Source organism: Leptidea sinapis, chromosome 27 (genome assembly GCF_905404315.1).
Source record: "Leptidea sinapis chromosome 27, ilLepSina1.1, whole genome shotgun sequence".
NCBI lineage: Eukaryota > Metazoa > Arthropoda > Insecta > Lepidoptera > Pieridae > Leptidea > Leptidea sinapis.
In genome coordinates this window covers 10,795,914-10,809,246 of record NC_066291.1, presented here as the reverse complement: position 1 = coordinate 10,809,246, position 13,333 = coordinate 10,795,914, and the positions used below count along the sequence as shown (strand labels likewise).

General features: G+C 36.8%; 2 protein-coding genes across 8 annotated transcripts in view; one reads left to right on the top strand and one right to left on the bottom strand.

Moving 5' to 3' along the window:
- The window catches only part of LOC126972645 (protein ultraspiracle homolog), a 74,213-nt gene extending 69,627 nt beyond the window's left edge, over positions 1-4,586 (top strand). For all 6 annotated transcript variants that reach the window (XM_050819525.1, XM_050819520.1, XM_050819523.1 and 3 more), the window contains 3 exons: positions 183-332; positions 745-794; positions 1,498-4,586. In XM_050819525.1, the coding sequence (XP_050675482.1) occupies positions 183-332; positions 745-794; positions 1,498-1,719 (422 nt within the window). In that variant the 3' untranslated portion in view covers positions 1,720-4,586. The remainder of the gene's footprint in view (positions 1-182; positions 333-744; positions 795-1,497) is intronic.
- Positions 4,576-13,333, bottom strand: part of LOC126972629 (uncharacterized protein C05D11.1-like) — a 26,972-nt gene continuing 18,214 nt past the window's right edge. The window contains exons 13-18 of one of the 2 annotated variants that reach the window (XM_050819478.1): positions 12,659-12,948; positions 10,445-10,616; positions 9,274-9,417; positions 6,834-7,003; positions 6,058-6,210; positions 4,576-4,933 (exon numbers count right to left, since the gene is read on the bottom strand). In XM_050819478.1, coding sequence (XP_050675435.1) covers positions 4,876-4,933; positions 6,058-6,210; positions 6,834-7,003; positions 9,274-9,417; positions 10,445-10,616; positions 12,659-12,948 — 987 coding nt within the window. In that variant the 3' untranslated portion in view covers positions 4,576-4,875. The remainder of the gene's footprint in view (positions 4,934-6,057; positions 6,211-6,833; positions 7,004-9,273; positions 9,418-10,444; positions 10,617-12,658; positions 12,949-13,333) is intronic. The other variant, XM_050819479.1, reaches the window with a different exon arrangement.

Here is a 13,333-nt window from a genome sequence, read left to right as displayed (position 1 = left end):
CTGTCAGGAGATGTTGACTCTCCAAATCCTGGCACGAGACTCGTGCCTGAGTCTCTATGGATTTCCGCAAAATAACGCCTAATTCAATAAATTTTCTGACGTATTTTTTTACATCTTTCACAACTCCCGTGGATTACGCTCATTAACACAGATTGATATCATCATTGTGATGTAACGTCCAGGTATGACTCTGCACCGCAATTCGGCTCTGCAGGCGGGAGTGGGTCAGATCTTCGACCGCATCCTGTCGGAGCTGTCTTTGAAGATGCGAGCGTTACGTGTTGACCAGGCCGAGTACGTCGCTCTCAAGGGGATCATTCTGCTGAACCCAGGTGTGTAGCGCAGAGACCGACTGTCGTGTGTCATGCTCACATTATATATAAGTGGTTCTGGAGGAAGGTTTAAGCATATAATTTGTTAAGTTTATAAGTATATATATAGGAAAAAATAAGCCGTCTCGGAGCTTTCAAAGAAAACGCTATCGAAACCTTTTAGATATAACAAAATAATGTATGGTGGAATTGTGTATCTTATATAGGACTACAGAAGAGTCCGCGATGGTGATCTATCTCTTGTGGATCACATACTATAACCATTTTAATATTTTTAAAATTTTCTAAGCCGTAACGTAAAAGATGTTTGTACAGATATTATATTAATCATTATCATTTTCTATTGGCAGAACAGCGTCTGTCGGGCCAGCTAGTTATATAATATAATCAGTATGTTTTTTGTTCTTTTCAGACGTCAAAGGCTTAAAGAACAGACAAGAAGTTGACGTGTTGAGAGAAAAGGTATGAGTAATACTAAAATATTATTACAATAGTGTTATTTGTAACTAAAGTTTATTTATCCTATAATAATAAATAATCATTTTTATACGAGGTTGCTAAATTTGTTTACGTAACCGGGAATTTATTTACTATAATATTTCCCAAGATTTATAATTTTTCAGAACTATAGCTGTAACGTTTGGAAACTCAATATGATAAAAAAATGTGTGTTTACTTATGTATACGCACCCAAGTTATACTTTTTTGACGTAACAAAGCAAAAATCCTTAAAATTATTTATTCCTCCTTCTATTCTACGTGTGTAGACAGAACAATATTGTAAAAATCTTGCAAAGATGGCTTTTACAATTAATTATTAAATAACGAATACGGCTGTATGGGCTTGAAGCCTTTGCCTGTCCTAATAATGGACGAAGAAACCAAAAAAATAACCAATGTAGCAAACGTCAGAAAATTTTAGGAACCAACTTCACCTTGTTATTTTTGTGTTACAGTGATGCGCGCGCATCTTAAAATTTCACTCTCAAAATTTTTTCATAACGTACCTAAAGAAGTATAACTTCAAACACAGTTTTGTTATAAGGTAACATTTTATATATTTTGGTAACAGTTCTAGAAACCACTCCAAGTTGCATATAAATGACGTTTCGAGAAATATGTGCTTGTTGGAGTGGTAACGTCATACAGAGTCGTGAACCCCCAGATGTTCTCGTGCCTGGACGAGTACTGCCGGCGCTCACACAGCTCCGAGGAGGGTCGGTTCGCGTCGCTGCTGCTGCGGCTGCCCGCGCTCCGCTCCATCTCGCTCAAGAGCTTCGAGCACCTGTTCTTCTTCCACCTGGTGGCCGAGGGGAACATCAGTGTCCTCATCCGGGACGCGCTGCGCAGCCACGTGACCACCATGGACGGCACGCGCATCATGTAGGAGGCTCCACTACCGGCTTCTGGTGGGCCGAGGGCAACATCCACGTGTATAGGTCTCCATTGTCTACATGAGGTGTTGAGGTGCTCCTTAACTTCCATCTGGTGAATTAGTGAGCCGATCTATTATGAATATAGATATAACGCTCCTCAAAAGCCTTCGCGCAGTCAACTAGCTACCTCGAACGACACGATGAACATGAACGACGTTGACTTCGCGTTTAGATGTTTAATATATTTGTTGTGTTAATAATCAAACGATTATTAACACAACAAATACAAATATGTGATACGTTTTCGGGCGGACATCTTCAAATAATTAGTCGACCAATGGCTGTTGAGGACGCGATGTGGAAGCAAACGTACCGCCAATATCATCAGAAAGATATATCTGGAATATATTACTGTAAAAATATGGTTTTCGGATTTATGTTATTTGGCGAGTAATAATATACTCCCTGATATAGGTTAAACGGCGGGACCGTTACATTTGCTTAAGTATATCAAAATTACACAGTATTTTGACGACGAAACGATAATTTAGCAATTAATTTTATATTGAATATCATAAATCACTAAGTCAATACAGTTCTTTTGAGGATTGTATGAAATTGTCATTTTAAAATAATTATGTACCAATCAATACAGACATGTCGTTGTTGTAAAACACTGGACGAGTAGAACTTATTTTAATGTAAGTCTGTCTGTGTTGTGTCTGTCTTTGGCGTGTTTCCAAGGAGTAGGGTTAAGAGTATGTTTGAATTTTTATTAAAACAAGTATTCTATTGTATTTGGTCACGGTATGTGAGAACCAAAGCTAGATTGTTTACAATTTTCATATTTATTATTTGTAACTCCAATATATTGTATGCAATTGGGTTTCATATTATAATATATTATGCAATGTTACGTTGGATGCGATAAGACTCTTGTTATTTTATAAATATAGCCATTCCATAGTCTTACTTACTTTACATCGCACCAAGCAATGCCTCATAGATTGAGAAATATAATTTATACTACACCTTCTCTGATGTTACTGACGTGACAACTGGGGCGAAAGTGCGTCATTTATTACATGTTAGTGTAATATGCGGGCAAAAAAAAATTGTATGGGAATCCATTAATATTATGGTTCAGGGAGCGAAAAACATTTCTAACTCATTTGTTATTTATACGTATATTGATTTGACTGAAAATTACACTGGCTAGTTACAATTTATAAACACACTACTATCACAGTCTTCAATAGCTTGTAGCGTTCAATCTGTTCAATGTATTTGCTAGATTTAATACAATTTGCTTTTATTTTCCTGTTATGTGTATTATAAATCACTATTGTGTCATCACTTGGCGGGAAGTACGTAGAAACGTACTCACACTGGACTGTACTCGCGTGTATTTCAGCCCTAAACTGTCGTACCTATAAAATTCATTCTTGTTAGGTATCACTAACTTCGTAATTGACTTGTTGAAATAATACATTTCTCGGAAGTACCTTTGTATTATTATGACAAGTGAGTAACAATTCTCAGTATTTCCGGCATCAATTTTAGAGTCTTAAAGTCTTATGAGTTTGTATGTGAAGATGCTCAGTGTAGGACTATCCAATTTCCTGGTCTTGTACTGTATTATACTTCTTAATCCATTTGAACATTTTTTAATGGCTATTGAATATTTTAATGGATTTTGTAATACTCGCCAGTTTCTACTTCTCAATTAGCTCTCTGCTTCAAATTTTTAAATCAATATTTTTAATTGTGTTAGTCAAATGAATATTTTAAAATTATGTAACTGCTAAATTATAGTGATCTATTTTTATATTCCTAATAGGAGTAGTATATAGCACTGTATGTATCACTCTGGGAAAAGTGTAATTCCATTACTCTGGTGTATCTTAATACTATAATAGGGTCTCAGCCCTCTACTTCGCTCTGTGCCTATTAACACCATAGTAGGACCTCATCGCTTTTCTACCCTTAATGACCACTTTACTGCTTCAATATCATGAATATCGGGTTTTATCTAAAAGTTGAGTTGTTTGATCTATTCTTGAGAGTTCAGTCGAATCTCAAAGTTTAGTGATATATATACATACGGAGTTATTTAGTGTAAATGGGGCCGCCTCTTCTATTGTAAAATAGATATAATATAGCATTAGTATAAATTCATTAGAAGTATACGTTTTAGCCTAATATATATTAGTGATAATTTACAACCAAAATTGACAGCAGAAGCCTTTACAAGTGGAGTTTCAAATAAACTTGGTGCTTTTGTTTGTAAATTAATGTGAATAATTACAAAGCAGTTTTGTTATATGTTTTGTCTGTACATATTTGCATGATAGCAAAATTATGATTATTAATGTTATGGCCTAGTGACATGTTGAACCGTTAAACTGAGGTCACTTAGTATGTGTTGTATAACTTGAAGTTTGATTGTTAAGGAATTTTCGCCAGTGCTACAATTATAGGCATTTGCAATAATGCATTCTATATATTATAATCATAGAGAAGTGAATAGTGTAACATTTAAGCAGAAGTTTGGTCGTTTTTAATGATATATTTATATATTATACATATATTTGTTTACAAAAGGCTCAAGTAGTGAAATCATGGAACCTATATTTGTAGGTTAAAATTTATTTCTAAAATGTTTCATTAAACTATCTATCGTTGAATTATATAATGGACGTTAGCAGCGTTATAATTGGTTGATTCTATGGAGGCAATGTATTATGGATGTTGATGAGGTTGTGAAATGATTTATAATTGACGTTCACTAAATATCTGACTAAATTTAAGTTATATTTTTTGTATAGGGATAGCTTTAAGATAAATGGTGAATAAATTAATCGTCATAATCATTAAACTGTATTTTATTTAAATTATCAGTAACACATTAAGTAATGTTTCCAACATTACAAAAATTATACTTAATTTAACTACAGCTTTGATTTCATCCATATAATGTATTTATTGAACAATTAGAATCAGCACTTATTTAACATTTACAATAATTACCAAAAATTATAAACATGGTAGTTCATTTATGTAAGGCACAACCGAATTAGATTTAATTTTCAGTACAAAATGATGCGTACGAGGTAATATTCAGAATACTTAAGTTATTTACAAAGTACTGTATATAGGATTTGTGTTTAGTTTCCCATGTGAGACATTTCCATTGACTCGTATGCTTCGAGGTTGATGTCCATTCTGTAAAATAATAATAGTACATTCAATTTATGGGCATCTATAGATAAGGTAGAAACAGTGCAGAACTTCACTTGAAAACAAAACTAATCGGATATTTGTCAAAAAGTGTCACTTATGAATGTCAAAAGTTATACGTTTTACCATTATTTCATTTAACTTAAGCTTTAATGAGAAGAAGTGGCAGGAACCTCATTGCCACTCTTTCTACGCCACAAAATAGGATATCATCCCCACTATCTGGATATGGCGGACCTCCACAATGCGGTTATACTACAAAGCTGGAATGAGCTTCCATGTGCGGTGTTTCCGGGAGTAAAACTAAAAGGTCGGCAATGCTCTTGTGATTCCTCTGGTATGGTATGGCAAGAGAAAGTGGGTGGCGGATCACTCACCATAGATGACCCGTACGACCGTTTGCGCTCGTCTTCCATAAAATAAACAATCTTTCCAGCTTCATCATTTTGGAATATTTTAATTACAACCATGTGAAGTGATGCAACAAAAATACTCAAATGTCATATCTTACACAAGACAGTTGAAAAAAAGTAAAATCAGTAGATACAACTATACATAACCATACACACTATACATAAATAAAGGTAATATGGCAGCATTATATCGACATTATGAAATTGAATATAATGTGAACTAAAAATATATTAATTTTTAACAACATGAAGCAAACATCTGACAGGATCATCCAGCCACCACAAATATTGCCAGATAATAAAAAATATTCAAAGTGGAATGTTGACTTAAATTGCTCACATAGGCATTATGAAAGTAGATTCACTGTACAAATTTACAGAGCAGTTGATGGATATTTTGAGAAAGTTTTGTCTGAGATGGAGGCCGGATAATTACCTGGTGGTACTTAAGTGATACATTCTGCCGCTTCACTTTGAGATGAGACTCAACATGAAATCTTATAAGATGCAACATTAGTGCTGTGTATATCTTATAAGTGAAATTAATGGATCTAGTGAAAAGTTCAATGTGTATACTGTGAATTGTTGAAATAGTGTTTCTGTTTGATTAATACATTATTATAATTTATTAAAATACTAAAAGATATAAGTGTTCACTTCTTATGGTAGTCCCTACAACTTCCATTAGTAACTCACTTCTTGAAGGCTGCCTGCATGTCCTTGACCTTCCCGGGGTGACACACGAGGGCCACCTTGCCCCGCTGGGTATCGAACAAGGTCGACAGCCACTCGGCCGCTGCCCACGCCGCGTGCTCGTCTTGCACCGCTGATATTGCGCAGATTAAATCCCTGTGTCCATAATTCATATTACACTCATTGTACATTTTTTCTTTGATTAACGCGAGTGTTACATATTTAAAGGATTAAAACCGTGTTTAGGAGGACACTGTCAGTAAATTTTGCTAAAAACCATCTGTCTACAGCAAATACCACCACCGAGGCAATTGCACTCTAAATAAATGGCACTAAACTTCGTAACGACAAATATGACAAATATTATCTTGACTCATTTCAACCGCAACCCCCTGAAAACGAGATCTGGAAAGGTCACGAAACGTCGGGTTAACCAAAAATAATAATAAAAATGTAACTTTTATGCAAAAACAAATGTAAAAACACACAATGTGTTTTAATTACACTCATTTGGTCACATACCGGTTGTTAATTTTTAATAGTTATTTATGCAACTGTTGTGTAATAAGGGGTATTAAAACACGAATGTGGATTGTGATAATAGTATCACATGAGTGTTTTAATACCTAAATATAACAGTTGCAAACAAGACTTTATCTACAACCAGAATATGAATCCTCTAAAAGATTCTGAAACAGGTTACTTAATTACGATGCAATGATTAAATACAATGATGCGTTACGATTGAAATAATTGAATCACGTGCTCTTAATACGCACCTGTTATAATTCTCGTCGACCCTCTTGATATAGTTGAGTAGTGCCTGTCTCACGACGTCGGCCGGACACTTCTCCAGCTCGACCACTTCGAACAGTGCGGTGCTCTTGGCGGACGCGAACAGTTCTTCGTCGAACTTACGTTTTCTCAAATAGTCTTGCTGCAAGAATCCCTAATTATGATGATAGTTTTTACAAAATTTCATATGATATACGGGAACATCGACAGATTATGAACCATCTTTAATAAGTCTCTAGACAAAAGATTACAAACTGATATATTTTTCTGTGTCTCTTTGGTGTTGCTAACCCGCCGGGCGTTCAACAATGCCGCAGATGTTATTCGTCGGCATTTCCTACAGATAAGATATCATTCGGATAATCACAGCAATATTGCAGCTCTATATCGTCGTGGATCCACCTTAAGAATGAGGGCGGCGGTGATCACTTAACATCGTGACCCATACGATAGACTGTCCTCTTCCAGTAATAAATAAATTGAGACGCCTTCTGGAAGGAATGTGTGACATTAGAGTCTTTGGGATTGTCAAAACTTTTCCCAAGTGAAACTCGTAATAAAAACAACCCGATGATGGTCCTAGGTTGCATTTGAAACATTGTTTCGATAAAGACGTGGGAAAATCGGAATGTGGTCATTTTCTGATTGTATATGATTATAGAGGCTGATATCTAAAATAGGTTTAATTGATAAGTAATTAAGAGGGGAGTTATCAAGAATAAAACTGTAATATAATCATATAATATTTTGAAATTAATACTTAATTTATATACAGCGCCATCTAGACTTGTACAGCAACTACAAATTTATAGGTCCAATTTATTTTGATGTAGATTTTTAATGGTTCAGGACTACTTTCTGTTTGATCGTAAATGAAGTTAGACGCAATATTATTTAGTTCAATTGACATAAATATACAATGGATATCTGTTCACATGGAGAACAAAAAATAATTAAAATTGTAATAAATATTATGAATTCTTATACTTTGGACACAACACCCCTTTACATTAATGGTTTTCTAGTTTTTAAGTTTATTTTTTATTAGAATAAGCAACCTATGGGACTTAGTAATTGCCTGAAACAAAAGAATAGTATTATTATATGTCTTGTTTCTACTACTCGCCAATAGATGGCATCGCTTACAAACGATACTACTATATCAGCTCATACATAGACTTAATTTAGCAGTAATTTAATAAAGTCATAGTTAAAATGAGCACAGTTATTCTCTATCTAGTAGCGACCAAATACAGTCCATTAATTAATACGTAAAGTATTGTGTTCTAGTATTGTGAATCTTTATCTTTGTAATATTGCATTAAATTCACATGTACATGTATTTAATATCTATATTACTAAACTCAAACAGATAGTTGAATTTGACAAATGATGCTAACAGATTTACTACATTTCTTTTGAGTTCTTAAAGATTCAAGCGATTATTTTTAATTTGCTTAAATAATTCGCAAAACATAACATGTAGTCACTTTCAATAGTTTTTTCTCAATTCGTTAACAGTCAGCCACTCTTGGCATTGGCTTCTTCTGAGTATTTGAATATTAAACCAGTGTTGTTATCATATCATCATCAGGATATCTAATTTTGGATCCGGATATGGATATTGGTAAAATATAATATCGATTTCGGTTACGGTTATGGATATTAAATTATTTCGGATTATCCGATAGTTTCGGTTACGGATATTATTTTTTTAAGGAACTGTAAAATGAAATACAAATAAGATTGTATTCGACTTTAATTGTACCTTGTAGGTACCTCTAAACTCTAGATTAGACTCTAAAGTTACGACTAAACGGACACGCGGTAGTCTACAACAAAAACTTCTCACGACGTGTCATATTTACTATAAAGTATAACCCGTACGAATTAGCTGTGCACCTCGCGCTGTGACGTCATTAGGTAGCGGGAGAGGTGTCGCATTCCAACGGAGTGCACAGTTAATTTGTACGAGTGTAGTATTTAGTTAGACTCCGCCCTATCCGAAACTATCCAAAACTTTTATTTCGGATTCGGTTACGGTTACGGATATGGATATCCATAACAACACTGTATTAAACCACCAATTAACGCACACGTTGACAAATCAGAATTATTCAAGAATCGTGTGTATTGTCTAAAACATTGTCCCTGATAAATTTAAGCTTCATTTTAAGGAAATTTTAATGAAGAAAGCGTAGTATAAATTTCAGATATATATACTTATATAAAGACGATAAATATTTAAGGATAATATGAAAACTATAAAGGGGGGATGAAACTTGGTGAGTTTCTTGTCGGTTCTTCTCAGAACAAGGCCTGTTGGTAGTATCTTAAACCGATGGCTAATTGACTTTCACAAGCGTACAAATTGTACCTATAAAGAAATTTGATTTCATTAGTTAGGTATTGTGTAATAGTTACCAGGATGCCCTTGGTGCTGCTGTATGCGACAGGTCCGTTAGTGGCCCGGTACAGTGACAGTACAATGGCGGCCTCGTTGGGTGCCAGCCGCAAGCCGTACCCGTACGAGAGACCTCCGCCGCGGATCAGTCGCCACATTGGACCCTGACCATCATTTGATTACATAAACAACTTATTTTATGACAAGGCGAGCAGGACGTTCACCTGATGGTAATTGATACGCCCTGCCCATTGTAATGCATTACCGCTCAGGATTCTTGAAAAAAAAAACAATAATTCTGAGCGGGACTACAATTGCGCTCGTCACATTGTCTCATTTGCCCAGTAATTTCACTAGCTACGGCGCGCTTCAGACCTAAACAGTAATGTTTACACATCACTGCTTCACAGTAGAAAAAGGCGTCGTTGTGGCACCCATAATTTAACTGGATTCCTGTGCAAAGGAGCCTCGCATTGGTATATTTTCATATGATTTTGCTCATTTCTGGGATTATATTATGCACAAATTTTATTTATACTAGAGCTAAACAAACCTACCAAGATGTATGGATGATGCGTTATCAGACATTTGTCGAAGCAGTTCAAGCTTTGGAGGCGTAATCTGCGAGTGCGAATCCGGCATCGTCCATTTATTATGGTAATATTAAAATTAATAATTTTGTATACATATATGTATAACAATGTAAAACAAACTAGAATACGTGTCCACGATAATCACTATCAGGCGTACTTAGAAGTTGAATTGCGGCGGTCTTTCTCAGTGAAAAAGACTGAGATTGCCTGTTATTATTTCATAAGTATATAGAGTTCCATCGCATTTATCACGGGGAATGTTCTGAAAAGCTATTTCACCTGATTCCTACCGCCGAATTCCACCTTCGCACGACACGCCACATTAGGATATCATCAATACCATCTGGATGTGTGGCGTTCCTCCACCGTGAGGTTTTCAAGGAACTTTCTTTCACATACTACAAAGCTGTGGAAATAAGCTTCCTTGTGCGGTGTTACCGTGACGATAAGACATGAGTACCTTCGAAAAAAGCACACCTTCTTCAAAGGCCGGCAACGCTCCTGTGATACTGATATGTTGCAAGAGAATGTGGACGGCGGTGATTACCTAACATCAGATGAACCCGTACTCTCGTTTGTCAGTTCTCCGCGCCCGTACCTCGAGCTGCGTGAAGTAGTTGAGCACCACGAGCAGCGGCGCCACCTCCAGGGTGTACCGCGGCGGGCCCGGACTCAGCTGCGCCAGGAACGAACTCTCCATGCCGCCCACCCCCACCACGAAACCATCTCCCCACCCTGACATAAGGTCCGCGTCGTTGTATAGTTTGGGCCTGTCAACAGAAGCGGCAGTCAGATACGTCAAGATCTACAAGCAACGTCCATTAGGCCGGCCCCGCATATAACGACGTCGGAAAAAAAGCTATGGAATATTGTTACCAGTTATGAATTAAAAAGAAAGAATCAAACGGCGAAATACATCTACCTTCTTGAAGTGTTGTTGTTGCCAAAATAAGAAACTAGAAAAGAAAAAGGATAAGAAAGATAGTTGTTCCTTTTCTTTGGCAAATACAATTTTTAGAATCATAGTTATACCTAAAATGACGGTACTTTACTATTAGGATCTACACCGGCTTTATACATAAATTAATTTACTTGTTAGCAGGGGCGTGCATTGGTTTTCCAGCGCAGTAGGCACTGTAAGCCTAACTAGTCGTAGTTGCGATTAATATTTAAAAATTTAGTTCCTGTTATAAGGATAAATATAAGTTCACTTACCAACATTTTTCTGCCGTTCTGTCAGATTGATCGTGTTTTTTAGCAAGATTTGTCAAATTATTCAAGTCACCGAAACCAATATCATTCCACACAGTCTTCGTTGTAGAAAATAAACAACAGGTCAAACAGAACAATAAATTGGAATGGCGGCATCCAGCTAGCCATTCTTAATACTTGATATTGAAATATCTCATAGTTTTGCCTTTTTGTTCAGTTAAACTAATATTTGGTATTGGTCTATTAAGAGAAACAATTTTTATTTAATCTACGAACGAAAATGATGTAAAAGGATACGTAGGTACCTAATTTCTGTAAACTTATCGTAATTTCGCCACAATCGCGACACTAGAATTTTTCCATTATATTTTAATTCCTTTCTTGTTACCAATTTTAAAAACACAGCAACTTCTTTTATTCCCAATACAAACACTAAATATAATTAACAATAAACAAATCAAAACAAAACAAATAACTAAAGTAATTAGCTTAATAGTTCACGCCCGTGATATAAATTACACGAAAACACAACAACTAAAAAAATGGCGCTGTTATTGTTGATTACTAAACAATATAATTTTTATTTCCGGAAATGTCATATTTTATATCTCACAATCATGAATCACGTCATGTGCGATGTCAAAACTCTTATGGGAGCGCGATAAGTTTGAAACTCGGACACTAAGCGAACTAGATACGTCATCATAATTACTCATAAATCATAGTGTAGGTCACGGACGAGTAAAAAAGTAAGGACTCCGTGTCACCTTATACAACAGTGAGGCACCAAAACAAGCCGGTAAACGTGTAATCATAGCTCCACGCATACACTTACACTAATACAAGCCGATCGACCGCCATTATGAGATTTGCCATCGTCTGTAACAGATCAGTTTGCGTCGCAATAAAATATTTTAAAAATGCCGTTGTGCGTTGTGAAAACAATAGCATAAAACTATTTGTGGATATATGATTATTTAAGGGAGAAAAAATTGTGAAACTGGTATACCCCGAAACCGCACACACACTAGCATAAAGGTGCTTGATTCGCTAATATCACGGCGCGGAGTCCTTCTTTTTTTACTAGTCTGTGAATGTAGGTATAATTTCTTTCATTGGTTTAATCCGTGACAGCAAAAGTTGTCAGTTCTAACTGTCATAAGCTTGCCTACCCGAGAAGTGCCAAAGAAGTCAAATATGCGATGGTCATATTTAAGAACGATTAACATAGTCATTGTATATTTTTTGCTGTGGTCGTATAGCCTTGACAAATAAATTTTGTGATAGAAATTGAACGCATTCTACTAGCCTTCAGTAGGCATTATCGGAACTGCCTGCTATCTTATCGGAACGTATTTAGTATATCGCGTAGCGAAAAACTTACTGGTTGGGTGTTCAATAGAAGTTCGATTATAGAATAAAAGAACAATCTGAATTAACTTGGAATCTAGTGTAGGCATATGGCAGGTAGGCTATGCCTATTGGCATATATGGAATGCACGCCCCTGCTTGTTAATACATTGAATTGACATTTGGAGAATCAAAAAACTTACAGTGTGATCTAAGTATTTAAGGATTAGTAGGATTGATGGTGACTTACTGTGTCTTGTTCCCGGCGAACCGTTTCCAGGGCCGCGGCGAGAGCCGTGCGCGAGTGAGGTCGGCCGCCAGGTGCAGCCACAGCCGCGCGGGCTCCGTGAGCGTGTGCCAGGCCGCGCGCGCCTCGCGGACTACGTCCCCGGCGCTCTCACCGCCCGCGGCCGCGCGCTCCACCAGCTGCCGCAGGAACCTCGTCTGCCGCAGTACGGACGCCCAGTGCACGTTACTGTCCGCACTGTACACGGCGTCGCGGAGCGTGTCGTACACCATCTTGTGTCCGTTGCGCCGCACCTGCACCACGTGGCGTCTTCAACTTCCTCATTCAACAGTACATAATTACGCATATTTGCAATTGGACGCATTATCATCATTATTCATCATCATACATACACTCACGCCTTGTTCCCGTCAGGGTAGGCAGAGACAATAGAATGCCACTTGCTTCTATCCTTAAAAACCACACGCGCATCCTCTACATTCATTACTCTTTTCCTTCCTTACCTTTCCTTTTCTCAAAACGTCCCCAATTTGGTCGACGAATGTTCTACGAGGTCTCCCGCGACCGACTTGGGCAAGTGTGTGGGCACACACACTTGCTTTATGTATTTGATGCGTCATTCTTTCTTCACTCATTCGCTCCTCGTGTCCAAACCATTTCAGCATTCCTTTATAAGTC